The sequence below is a fragment of the Corapipo altera genome, unplaced genomic scaffold (assembly GCF_003945725.1).
Source record: "Corapipo altera isolate COAL_440 unplaced genomic scaffold, ASM394572v1 60, whole genome shotgun sequence".
Lineage (NCBI taxonomy): Eukaryota > Metazoa > Chordata > Aves > Passeriformes > Pipridae > Corapipo > Corapipo altera.
Window position 1 is genome coordinate 2586353 of NW_020884912.1, and position 13812 is coordinate 2600164.

The window sequence follows — 13812 nt, forward strand, 5'->3', positions numbered from 1 at the left end:
TTCTCTGGAAAAAGGAAGTGAGGACTTCCGGTTTGCCTGGTCCTAAATCATTTTCATGTGACAAAAGTGGGTTTTGAGAGGGTCACTTTGCCTTGTTGCTTTTGACTTCTACTTTGCCAGAGAAGCAAGCAAGCTGTAAAGAAACAAAGAAAGCTTTGAGCTGTGTCATGGTCCCATTCCATGAGTGAAATTCTTTGAATCATCAAAGGAAGCAAAGCATTTTATTTCTGTTTTCTGTTATGCAAAACAAAACATTTTCAAATTTACTGCCAGCTCCACTTCTTCTGGGAAAAGATACAGTTCTGGTAAGCAGTGGCTGAAGAAAAGCTAAAAAACTTGGCAACAGGATCAAAATTCTCGAGAAAGGAGGCCTTTGCTCTTCCTTGAGTCTGACCTGGAATTTCTCTTAACTATATTTATTTGTCCTAGAGAAAAGTGTGATTTAAAAGCCATTTTAAAATCTAGGAACAAAACTAGATGTATAACTCACTGCTGAAATGTGCTGAAAACCCAATACTGAACTTGTTTCAATCAGAATCACAGAATCAACTAGGTTGAAAAAGACCTTTGAGATCATGGAGTCCAACCTTTGACCTAACACCACCTGTCAACTAGACTATGTCAGGAAGCATCATATCCAGTCTCTTCTTAACTATCTCCAGGGATGGTTACTCCACCACCTCCCTGGGTAACCCATTCTAGTGCTCTTTCAGTAAAGAACTCCTTCCTAATGTCCAACCTAAACTTCCCTTGGTGCAGTTTAAGATTGTTCCCTCTTGTCCTACTGCTGGTTGTCTGGGAGAAGAGGCCGACCCCCACCTGGCTACAGCCTCTTTTCAGGGAATTGTAGAGAGTGATGAGGTCTCTTCCAAGCCTCCTCTTCTCCAGGCTAAACACCCCCAGCTTCCTCAGCTGCTTCTCATAGGACTTCTGCTCCAGTCCCTTCACCAGCTCCGTTGCCCTTCTCTGGACCTGCTCCAGCACCTCAATGTCTTTCTTGAAGTGAGGGGCCCAAAACTGGACACAGCACTCAAGGTGTGGCCTCACCAGTGCTGAGTGCAGGGGAAGGAAGAATCACTTCCCTGGTCCTACTGGCCACACTGTTCCTGATCCAGGCCAAGATGCCATTGGCCTTCTTGGCCACCTGGGCACACTGCTGGCTCATGTTCAGCTTCCTGTCAATCCAAACTCCCAGGTCCCTTTCTGCCTGGCTGCTCTCCAGCCACTCTGTGCCCAGCCTTAGCGCTGCAGGGAGTTGTTGTGGTCAAAGTGCAGGACCCGGCACTTAGTCTTGTTACGCCTCATACCATTGGATTCAGCCCATCTATCCAGCCTGTCCAGGTCCCTCTGCAGAGACCTCCCACCCTCCAGAAGATTGACACTACTCCCCAACTTGATGTCATCTGCAAATTTGCTAATGATACACTCAATCCCCTCATCCAGATGATTAATATCCAGATATTAAACAGGACTGGGCCCAACTCTGAGGCCTGAGGGACACTGCTAGTGACCGGCTGCCAACTGGATGTGGTCAAGTTTGGATCCTCCTTACTATTCTGCCTTCGTAAACTAAAATGAAACCACTTTTGCTAAGTTTCAGATGGTGTGAAGCCAGCTTAGCTTTTCAGAAAGAGTCTTTCCACTTGAAAAAGGAAATATATCTGCAAGAATTTGAAGAAAGCTGGACTATTCTGTCAGTTGATGGTTTGACCTAACCTGTGTGATATATGCAGTTCCTATTTTCAAAAGACTCATCCTAGATCCAGTGCAAAAATCTGGTCATTCCTGTTTGTATCTGTTGAAATTGAAATCAATGCTACAGTTTTACAGCATAATCCTGTTAGGAAAGGTGGAATATGTTTGTCTTTAAATAAGAAGAAGACACTGTTAAAAACTGTGAAGAAATTATAAATGTTGGGAAAAAATTGTCATTATGAAGAAATTCTTAAGGTTCACATATAGTTATGCCAGTGGTAACAGGATAACTACAACTCAGTTAACTAATCTGAACATTAATTTAGTCAAAGGATGATGAATGGGTTTCTGCATATACGGTACAGGTAGCAAGAGTGGAAAAGTCTTCATCATCCATGCCAAAGCACAACCTGTCATTTGCTCTGGGATACCTTTCCCACTGAGGCTTCCAGCACTTCAGCTGAATACAACTATAATGCTGAACACTTATAGGAAACTGAGGAAATTGCATTGCCCTTTTTTAGTGTAGCAAGTAAACCTGGTCAAAAAAGCAGGAACAGAAAGGTCTGGCTGCAGGCACCAAGACTGCAGAGGAGTTCCCAGAGGCATTAATTCAGGCTCTGACAAGCAGTCAAAATGGAAATGATGGTGAAAAATTCATTATAGAGACATGCCTCAAGGATGCTTAGTAAAAGCAGCCAGAAATGCTGGCCTTATTCCTGTATGCTATTTGTCATGTATGTCATATGGCAAATATTGACGTACAGCCCTGTCAGGCATCTCGATTTTTAGCTGCTCATGGGAACCTGGAGTCATATATAGACCTTTCCCTTCCAGTGGTGTCTCACCCTCTCACATTTCCCAGGCAGTCTGTGGTGTGCTGGGGCAGTGCTGATGCTGCAGGTGGCATGTACACTTCAGAACAGGCTAGTTCTTGCAGCTGAGTGTGGGGAGAGGGGGTGTAAGGTAATCTTAGCTCAGTGCTGGGACATCAGCTGTCCTCAGGCTGCTGTTCCTGTTTTCTTACCCTTGACATGTCATGAAATCTCCTTCTTGTCAGTGTCACTGGTGAGCAATTGCCATAACAACCCCTGGATCTGTGTGGTCCATATTTTGCCTCAGACACAGTGCAGATATTTTAATGCATATATGTCCCTTGAAAAAGAAAAGGGTATCTCTCTTATTGTTCCTTTATAAATAAGAAGGAGAATTTCTGAATTCAACTTCTTTTTTGATAATTGCAATTAATCTACAGCTTCTCTCCTCTGTCAGCTTTTGCTGTAACTTGTTCAAGCTCAGACTGTGTGCCAAAAACATCTGGATCACGTTTAATGCAGTGTTTCCTCACAATGCTGCCTTCTCCTGGGAGAAACAAGGGCAGATAAAGACTAGGAACTGCAGATGGAGAGAGATGATCAGCACTTCTTTTACAGTTAAAGTATGTTCTGGACAAAAAAAAAACCCACAAGCATATGCCTAAATGCACAACGAGTATACCTTTGATGCTAGAAGCATTGGTTTGGAATGAGGCTACTTTCCTGTCCATTTTCCAGGCAGTCATGCACAGAAGCATAATGCTAGGGGATCTGGGAGCAAAGCAAGTACCTGGAACAAGTAACCAAAGAATAACAAACCCATACCCCTATGGCTCAGGCTGCATCTAAACCCATGGTGTTTCCTAGCACATACCCGTTTCTCTCACAAAGAAAAGATTGGAGGCAGCAAGGCCACTTATCTAACTCCAGGCCCAAAAAGGAGGTGGCAAAACAGTCACAGCTGGGCTATGTGTTGGTAGCCAAAGGGCTGTGCTATAGAGAAAGTTCGACAAACATCATTTTTGGAACAATGCATTTTTCTAATTACCTTCATTTCATCAAAGCTTCTATGCACTCAGGAAAGGGTAGAGCCACTAGCTCTCAGAAATCTACTGATTTGAGTCTTTGGAGACTCATACAAAGGTGGAGCAGGCCACATGACAGGTGGAAAAACTACGGACGAAAAATCAGTTAAGTTCATTAACTCAAAGAAGTGTCTCTGAGCAAGTTGCATGAAGATCTCCCAAGTACTTTTTCTGAGAAAAGCAACATAAATTCCAAGAGATGGACAAATCAAAACAGCAAAAAAAGTCAGGTTTGATAAGCAAACCTCTGTGTACTTGGAGGGCTGATAATATAGGAGGAAGGATACCGGCCGTGGGTTTGAGGAACTCAGCTCCTTTCTGCACCCACACAGCAATTTCTCATGGTCCCATGGGCAAGTCACCAACTTGGATTCATCACCAGCTAACTCCAGATGTCAAGAAGAGGATGGTCCCTAAAATTTAGGACTGTCAGCACCTTAGGCCCCTTTCCATACTCAAGAGGGCAATCCAGACACCAGGCGAGTCAAGATATTCCTCTAATTTAGAAGGCTTAGTAGAGTATCTGCTGTCAGACAGGATGAGGACTGTCCTCCTCCCTTCAATTCACAGCTCTGGACATTGGGATGGCATCACTGATTCTTTGCCAACACCATGGGAAAGTGACATTTGTTAAAGAACATGAAACTCTGAAATGCATTTTTGATAGAAGCAAGAAATCAGTCGGAGCACTGTGCACTACTCTTAGCAATTTGCTTTAGAAGATTTTCTGATTGGAAGCACTGGGCTTGACTTCCGTGCAAGCCAGACTTGCCAAGAAGTAAGTAAACAAACCTGATAAAGCACATTTTCCACTAACTGTTATTTGCAAATAAGTGTTCAGTCATATGCTGCTGTATTCATTGAAGAGCTTGTATACGGAACCAGATCTGGCTTTCTACAAGTGATGCCTTTTATTTTGCATTTTGCTTTTCTTTGCTAAAGCCTTCTGTTGCTGGCTTTTCACCAGTCTCTTGTATTTGTTGATGATAGTCTTTATATAGTTGAACTCTTAATTGCATAACCCATTCTTAAGAGGCTGATTATTGACACATGTAATATTTTACCATCTTTTCACACTTCTAGAAGACTTAGTTCATGCTGTTTGTATTTTGAACTTGACTTGAGGAATGGAGCTGAACACTTATGGAGAAAGTTGCTATACAAGAAACTAGGCTTCTGCCCAAGGACTCTCATATATTTAAGGATAATTAAATCTATTATAGGCTGGATAGTGACAGATCAGAATAAGGTGATTTCCAAGAAGCCTAAGTTATCATGGAATCCTAGAATGCTTTGTGTTGGAAGAGACCTTTAAGATCATTCTGTTCCAACACCCCTGCCATGGGCAGGGACAACTTCTACTAGAAGGTTGCTCAAAGCTCCATCCAACCTGGCCTTGTGGCTGGGACATCCACAGCTTCTCTGGACTGCCTGTTCCAGTGCCTCGCTATCCCCACAGTAAAGAATTTCTTCCTGTTCTACACCCACCCTCTTTTAGATTAAAAACATTCCCCCTTGTACTATCACTACATGCCCTTGTAAAAAGTCCTTCTCCCTCTCTCTTGCAGGCTCCCTTTAGGTACTGGAAGGCTGCTGTAAGGTCTCCTTGGAGCTTTTGCTTTTCTAGGCTGAACAACCTCAACTCTCTCAGCCTGTCTTCATAGGAGAGCTGCTCCAGCTCTCTGAGCATCTTTGTGGCCTCCTCTGTACTTGCTCCAACAGGTCCATGTCCTTCTTATGTTGGGGTTCCCAGAACTGGATGCAGCACTCCAGGTGAAGTCTCACCAGAGCAGAGTAGAGGGGAAGAATCACCTCCCTCAGCCACACTGCTTTTGATGCAGTCCAGGATACAATTGGCTTTCTGGGCTGGAAGCACACATTGCGAGATCATGTCAAGCTTCTTGTCAACCAGTGCCTGCAAGTCCTTCTCCTCAGGTCTGCTCTCAATTCTTTCATCCTTCAGCTTGTATTTGGGATTGAGATTGCCCTGACCCAGGTGCAGAATCTTGTACTTGGCCCTGTTGAACTTCACGAGGTTCACATGGGCTCACCTCTCAAGTCTGCCCAGGTCCCACTGGATGTCCTAGTTAGCTCTTTAACTTGTATGTTACGTAAAAAATTTGTTTCTTGTGTAGTAAGGGGCACAGGGGGACTGGACAGCCCCTAAGAGGAAAATAAGGTGCAAGAAGGGCAGCAAGTGAAGTAAAGGGACAAGTTATGCAACTTTTACTTAATTGAGAATTGTGTTTCAAATCTACAGAAAACAGCACGTTGCTCCCCTTGCTCCCTAGACAGAAAGGCACAGTTTTACAATCTCCTTTTATTGTTTTGCTGATAAGCAGGCATTTCACATTTCTGACACTAAACAAAATGTCCTTTAGAAAACTCAGTACCATGGCCTTTTCCAGCTGGAACGTTACAACCACAGCCTGCCTGGCCAGCTAAGTTTTCACCGCGTAACACAATGTCTCAGCTGTGGCTGGCCAAGGTGCTCCAGCTAGAAAGGGACAAAGCCTGCTGTGGGAGTAGTCAGCCTCAGTTCCTACTTCCACCCTTACCCACAGGGGTAGCAGTGCAAATATGTGTAAACTTCCCAGCCCTTGGAGCGAGCTGGCATGGCATGCACTGGGATGATTGGTTGGGTACCTGACTTCATATTTCCATCTTGCAAACCCTGAATGCTGGACTAAATTTAGTCTTGTTATGCATATTTTATAAGACCCCTACTGGGACCTCTTCTGTTACAGACTCATCCTTTAAACAGCTTTAAAGTGAGCAAATCTTCCTTCTTTGTCAAAACTCTCAAAGGGTATTTCTACATGGCACAAATCTGCCCCCTGGTACCTCCCAGTGTCAAAGAAAGGGTCAGGGTTACCTCTTCCCAGGGAAACCCACCTCCTTGCCTTGAAATCCTGGCAGCCTGAAATGACCCATCTGGGCCACTGGTAACTGAACAAAAATTTGTTTTTGCATTACACAAACAAGCAACAGGAATAGCTTGATTCTGGTTAGTCTCAAGATCTGAAAGCGGAGCTATCAGAAATCGCTGAATCAGAGGAAATGGATCTCTGACAACAATAATATTTGTGAATTCTTATGAAAAATTACTGTAGATGTTTTTACTTAAAAAAAAGATGTAGAAAAGAATAGCACCTTCAGAGGTGCCTGCAATGTGTGTTTGTGCTCTGTCAGTTACAGGAAACATGTATGTCGTTTTTGTCAGCTGACAAAATACTTTCTAACAAGGCATTTTGACAAAGCTGAAAATATCTTACACTGAGTCATTTTGGCTTCAAGTGCACATCTCGGAAAAAGGAATCTCAGGAAAAAAAAATGTAAGTAAGTGCTGGCATGAAAGACAAACCTTCAAGTGACAGGCCTGGAAAGGCTATGCATACTTGTACTCAATACAGAATGATAACTATCTTTCAACCCTCAAAAATGCTTTGTGTTTTTTCTTTTCTTTTTGTTCATTTGCTTATTTTAGTTCTGGGTTTTTTGTTGGTTGTTGGTTTTGGTTTTTTTGGTTATTTTAACCCCACCCCCCCCAAATCATTTAATTTCTTTCCCAACTTTTGGACACTAATAGAGTTTATTACTTCAGAGGGCTGTGATTACTTTTTGTATGTAGCTGTGTGACCTCTGCTGGCAGATTCTTATCATGACTGCAGCAATTCACACACACAGGTACGGATACATTGGCATTCCGGTAAGTCCTGCCCTACATTCACAAGGAGACAAAATACACAAGATGAGACAATCCCTGCTCTGAAAAACAGACTCCCACGCTGGAAAGGTGTGGAAAAAAAATATTGTATAACCTAGTTTTCTCCACTCGCAGAGGTTTTATAGGGCAGTTTTTAGAGAACCTTTGATAAAGAGATACGACCATCTCAGGACGGGGCCACTAGTGTTTATTCAGCATAATGGTCTAAATGTTCATTACTGCTCGGAAAGCCCCTACACTTCATCCTGTTAGAAGCAGGGAAGTTACACCGAGGAAAGGATTAGTCTCTACTTGCATTCCTTTCTTGTACTCCTTCTCATACCACCAGCTAACAGCCATTGTGGGAGAAAGGATACCAGCTAAATGGACCTTTATTCTGACTCAGCACGGCTGCAGACAGTCTGTCCGCTATGATACAGTGGCATAGTATAATTTCATACTTTAAAAAAAATGGCCATTCACCTGACAGATCACAATGCAACTTGAGCTTAACAGCCTCAGTCTTTGTGATATTCAAGGTCATTTCTATTATTACAGCACAGTGCACGGAAATTCCACAAATACCAAGAGAGCCTTATCTATTTATCATAGGTGAAATTGGCACGTTTTGCGGCACGACGGCTCCACAGCGGATCATAGGCATTTGAGTTCACTTAAGTTTATATTCAGGGGCTGGTTTACTCCGTTAGGAGCTCAGTGGATTCCATGCATGTACATATCTGTGATGGCACTGCCATTCCTCAAGTGTCCAGCTTCCACACTGGCAGCTACTGCACCTTGACACAAGGCAGCAAAAACAAACACACCAGAAGAGACCTTGCAGTGAGATACGAAGGCAAAAGATAGGCATCGGCCTTCCCTCGTTCCTTTTACACACCTCCTCACACCTAAAATACGCTCTGTGGCACTGTACCTTGCCTTACCACACCAGAAAAGGGGGATTATACCCCAGTGTCCCACCGCGGCTGCCAATCCCAAACCACTTGAGACCCCAGAGCCCACCCAGCAGGGCAGAGTCCCACGCAGTCAGACATCCTTCATCCCCGCCAAAGTGACCTCCCGTGTCGCACGACCGAGTTCTCCCCCAAGGCAGCAGCGTGAGCATCGGGCCAAGCCGAGAGCGCTGAGCCCTGAATCCCTGAAGCCCTAAAGCCCCGTGTCACTGAATCACTGAAGCCCCGAACTCCCGAATCCCTGGACCCCTGAAGCCCTAAATCCCTGAAGTACTGCAGCCCCGAATCCCCGCGCCCGGGATCCCAGATCCCAGAGCCGCCCTCAGGTGCGCTGCGCGGGCGGGGCGCCCCCTGGCGGTCCCCGGCCCGCGCCTCCCGCCCCCCGGGCGCCCGCGTCTCCCCCCCGCCCGCCGCCGCTCTTGAAGTTTGCAGGCGATTTCCTTTCCAGCCCCGGCCTTATCTCGGCCCGCACGTTGCCGCGCGGTGACTAATAGCAGAATAACATTGTCTCGGGATAAAATAGCGCCGGGGCTGTTTACCCGCTCCATGGGGGTTCGCTATAAAAGGGCGCCGGGGACCGCCGCGCCAGCCAGACGCGCCGGGGCGCACCGAGCCGCACCACGCAGGGCACCCGCCACGGCGCTCAGTCCTCACACCGGGAGGCACTTTCCGCGCTTTTTTCTCGACTTTTATTAATTTTTTCCCCCTTTTCCACACCCCGGGTTTTCCGTCCGCCCTCCGCCGCCTGCTATGGATTATTCCCAGATGATCGTCTCGCTGCTCTTCGTGCTCTGCCCGGGGCTGCTGCCGGCAGGTAGGTGCCGGTCCGCTGCCGCTCGCGGGAGGGGTGGGGGGGTTGCGAGGCCGCAGCCGGGCTCTGTGCCCGGCTCCGGGGAGGGATGCCCGAGGGATGCTGCGGAAGGGGTTGCGCGTTTGCCTAGCCTTGCCGTGGGTGCTGAGCTCTGCCGCTCTCTCCCGCAGCCCCCGGAGCCGAGGTGGACGCCGCGCCGCCCCCCGCAGCCGCCGCCGCGCACCGCCGCGCCCGGCGCTGCTCCTGCTCCTCGCTTCTGGACGAGGAGTGCGTCTACTTCTGCCACCTCGACATCATCTGGATCAACACTCCCGAGTGAGTGGAGCGAAGGCGCTTCGGCAGTTCCCCAGCTCTGGGTTCCCCTTTGGTTAGGAAAGAGAGAAGGGAGGGGAGCGTGAAGGGAAAAATTAAGAACCAAAAATGCCCTGCAGAAAATGGGAAGGGGAGGAAGGAATATTTCTTTGCACACTTTCTCCTATTGCTTTGCCCCCTCGCCGCTCCTACTTTTCTGCCGAGTTCAGCAACGAGACTATTCACCGGGAGAAAGCAAACAGGATTTGACCGCTTAGATTGAGCAGATAGTTCCTAATAGCCCTAACACACCTGCTTTCCTAAAATCTGGGCAGGAGTATTTCCTTTGGGTGCTGCTCAGCAAAGGCTGCAGGATACTTTTCAGTATGAATCAGAAGCAGACAAAATGCCAAAGGCATGATTTTGCCAGCCTGAATTTGACCGCCTTTCTTTCCAACCAGTTAGGAGGCTGGAAGGTATACTTTGACACTGGGGGGCTCCTAGCTCCCTTTTGCTGCTCTCTGCTGCAAATTAACACATCCCACGTATTAACAGGATCATGCATAGTACCCATTTCTACTCCTTCCTCACCAAAAAGTAGTGAACCGGAGCCTAACCTAGGGCTGCAAACACTGGCTGTGGTGATTTGTTCTGCTACTGGGTTTCTTATGAGTGCAGAGGATTTGTTCCTCACTTCTATTGCTTCTTTCAGTGTTGGCAGTAGCCAAAGTTCAAAGAGATGAGGTTTTATTGCTTTCTATTGCACAGGGAGGCACAGCAGCCTTGTGAAAACACAATTAAAAGGTCATTATCCTTGTCAGTAGGCATGCTAATTAATACATTGCAGGATCATCAGAAGCATTTGCGTTGAAATTGTGACTAACCAGGCATTCCCAATCCCGCAACTTTTACTCCAGCAATCAGTCCCATTGATAAGACTGCCCAAAATATGCCAGAGTGCTTTGGAGGCACAGAATTATTTGAATGACTTTCATGTTGTCCCTTTGATTGTAGGAAGACTGTTCCATATGGTCTCGGAGGCCCTTCTCGATCCAGAAGATCACTGGAGGACATGGTGCCGGAGACACTCACTGAACCCAGCAGCAGATGCCGATGTGCAAACCAGAAGGACAAGAAATGTCTGAACTTCTGCCAGACAGGAAAAGATCTCTGGTGTGTCTCTTGTTGCTACTCTTTAAAAGGCAGTGCATGTAAAAAGGATGGATTGTGGTACACTTACTCATTTTGGCACTTGCTGAGCGAATTATCTCCCCAAAGCCCTGCCTCCTACCTCATAGTGCTCACACTGCTATGATACATACTATGGTTTTGCCCAGAAAGATCGCTTATTACATGCCTTGAGAAGTGGTTGGTGAGATGTCTCACCTTGTGGACTGCAGACTTGGTTGGTTTTTTTAATAGCAGCACCTTTTCACTTTTAACAGGGCTCAGTCCACTGTGGAGAAAACCTCACATCACCGCATCAAAGCCGGCAAGTGCATTGCACCCAAATGCATGAACCGACAGCTTGTTGACAGCAAGAAAACAAAGCGGTGAGTTTCTTCTCATCCCATTGTAGTTCCCCGAGGCAGCAATAGAGAGCACAGTTCACCTGCCTTCAGGTCATCATGGGCTTAGCTGGTGATTTCAGCTTGAGAGTTACAGAAGAATTAGTGGGGATATCTTGACAGCTTCTTCATGCACTGGGCTTTTAGCTTGTGAGGAAAAAGGTGCTGAGCTCTGCCTAGCATCCTCCACTTTGCATTCACTGGTCGACCACATGCCCATGTAAAAATGTGTCATACAAAAGTTTGCCCATACTAAAGAAGGCTCTTTAGTTTTGCTTTCACAAGCAGAACAGGATTTATGGGAACAAGCAGCCTGATGATTTTGAGTGAAACTTAGGCCCTGGAAGTCTTAAATAATTTTTTGAAAATGAGGCTTGCTTGCTTAATTACGTGAAAAATGTACCCATTCATTGGAAGCAGGATCAGGTTTACCTAAAAGAAACAAAATAGCCAAAAAGAGTAACACTGGAGACCTCTTGACTGGATACATGCTATTTAAGGAAGTCCAGAGTATCTTTATTTGAGTGAATATTTTAACTTATATTAATGTTTGCATTGAAATTATGAATACAATATTTCAAGTGGATTAGGTTAGCCTGATTCTGACAGAGGTATAGCAATTGACAGTTTATGAGGATCCCACGGCAGAAATCTAGACTGAGGTTTATTTGATCAAAAACCGAATGTTTGCACACTGGAGAAGCATCTTCATTGTCACAACGATAAATGTATAATTTCTTGGTTTTGCAGGCTGGAAGCCATTGGTAACAGTATCAAAACTTCCTTCAGTATTGCAAAGCTGAAGGCTGAGCTCCAGAAAGGACAGAAGCTCAAACATAACAGGGCGAACAAGAGGCAAAGCATCTGGGAAAGCCTGAAAGCATCCTAGTGGGAAGATCACCTGAATCTTTCTCCAAAACGTTTGCTGACAAAGCATCACCAAAACTCTCTCTTGATTCCAACATTCCAAGATGGTGAAGGGCCTCTCTGTCCAAGTGTTTGCCCAGCGGAGCAAAATGATAAGGAGACCCTGTATTTGGAGGTATAAAACCAAAGGATTTTATCATTTTTGGAATTCAGATGGATGGGTTGAAGGGAAATCCACAGTCACATACATGAAAAGACATCTGTTTGAGGAAATATTTGAATATTGCTTCTGGAAACTTACGCATCGGTTGAGCAGCTTTCAGAGTCTACATCAAAAGCATCTTGCAAGGAAGACCTCACAGATGTGCTTAGAAAGGACAGAAAGCAAGATCTAAGTGTACAAACTTCAAAGCGAAGAACTCTACCTTTTCATTAAAATGCAAAAATGAAAGCCACAGTGCTACTTTAATCAGGACTTACTGCTTATATACATGTCTACCTCGCGTACTGTTTGTTGCACTCCTTCTAGAGTATTTTTACACCTTGTTATTGCCTTTACTAATCAGCTGCAACCCTTTGTCTTTTTCAGAAGTCTAGTTTACTTGTACAACCAGAGTTATCTGAATGTGGGTTAGACACTCTGGTTGTTTGCATAGTCAAAGTCCTTTGGTTTTGGATACCAAAGGACTCTTCAACATAAAATAAAAGTTAGAGGATACTACTAAGTTTCCCATAACAAGGATATTTGGCTAACTGAAGTTCTAATAATAGAGGTTGTTGTGTCTCACATGCCACCAAAAATGCATTGAAGTGGGGATGTACCAGAGGCTATTGTGAGATTTATTCAGGGCCTTTTTTGCTGGAAATAAATTTAAACAAAGGGTTGTTTTGAATTAAATCAAAAGGCTAATATTGGGTGAATGTTTATAGCAGTGAATTTGTTCACATTGTTGAATTTGCTGACAGGTTGAATTCTTATGTGCTTATTTTTTGTGTTTTGTATTTATATTCACACAAGTTCTTCATTATATTTACCATGTTGAATACACATTGAAGTAGGCCATATTGGTCTATGCATGTTTTATGTATTTCTGTATGAAATTGGAAAATGCTTTATGCCTATCAAGGTAAATATCTTTGGAAATAAATATTTTTAATTACTGTATTGACTTGTTTTTCCTTGGGCTGTGGCTCCATGATCATGAAGACAGATTGCCCCACGTACAATGCTGACCTAGGTGAAGTGTGTGCACATGATTGCCCTTCTGTCAGGTTAGCCAGACCATGGCACATAAAGTTTGTGCCAGATGTGAGACAGGTGATAAAACTTGTTCTCTCTTCAAGCTTGCTTATCAAAACTTTATGGCAAACTTTGAACTGGCCAAAGTAATTTATCTTGCTCACATGGCTGATGTCTTTTTCACTCAGTAGGATGAATTCTAATGTTGGATTTACTCTACCATTAAAATATGGGCAATAGGGGTCTGGGTATAGATGAACTAGAGGATAAAATACACACTCTGGATGCTCTTGTGGGCTCTCTTGGACTAGGCGAGGTTATATTACTTATTACCATGCTATCCTAAGAGTGTCAGCCCAGCCCATGCAAGTTTAAAGATGGAGACCTCAATGGAGCTTCAATGGGGCCCAAACTCAGGAAAGAGCTAGAGAAATAGTTAAATTTTTACATATCTCCAAACGTTGTAAAGTGGTTATACCTAGAAAGATGCTTAAAGCAAATAAATGGATTTAATCATCTCTGATCCTATAGGAAAAGAAAAGTACAAGACTTAATCCACGAAAAAAACTGAGTCTGGGACTTTTTAAAAACAAATCTTTACAAAGAAATACAATACAAGGATTGTGACACAAGTAATGGCAGTCACCACTGAAAATTTCTGAATTTCTGGATTTCTTGTCAATATTAATTTCTTTGCAGCATTTTCACACCCAAACACTCTAAGGCTGAATAAACCCCTTATCATGTTTTCTTTGCACTA

The 13812-nt window shown here is 44.6% G+C and overlaps 1 protein-coding gene across 1 annotated transcript; it reads left to right on the forward strand.

Moving 5' to 3' along the window:
• The first annotated feature begins 8879 nt into the window (after positions 1–8879).
• EDN1 (endothelin 1) lies at positions 8880–12977 on the forward strand. Its single transcript, XM_027654137.1, has 5 exons — positions 8880–9089; positions 9257–9401; positions 10392–10550; positions 10823–10930; positions 11696–12977. Exons 1-5 carry the CDS (start codon positions 9026–9028, stop codon positions 11832–11834), a joined length of 615 nt encoding a protein of 204 aa, XP_027509938.1. The 5' UTR covers positions 8880–9025; the 3' UTR covers positions 11835–12977.
• Positions 12978–13812: the final 835 nt, after the last annotated feature.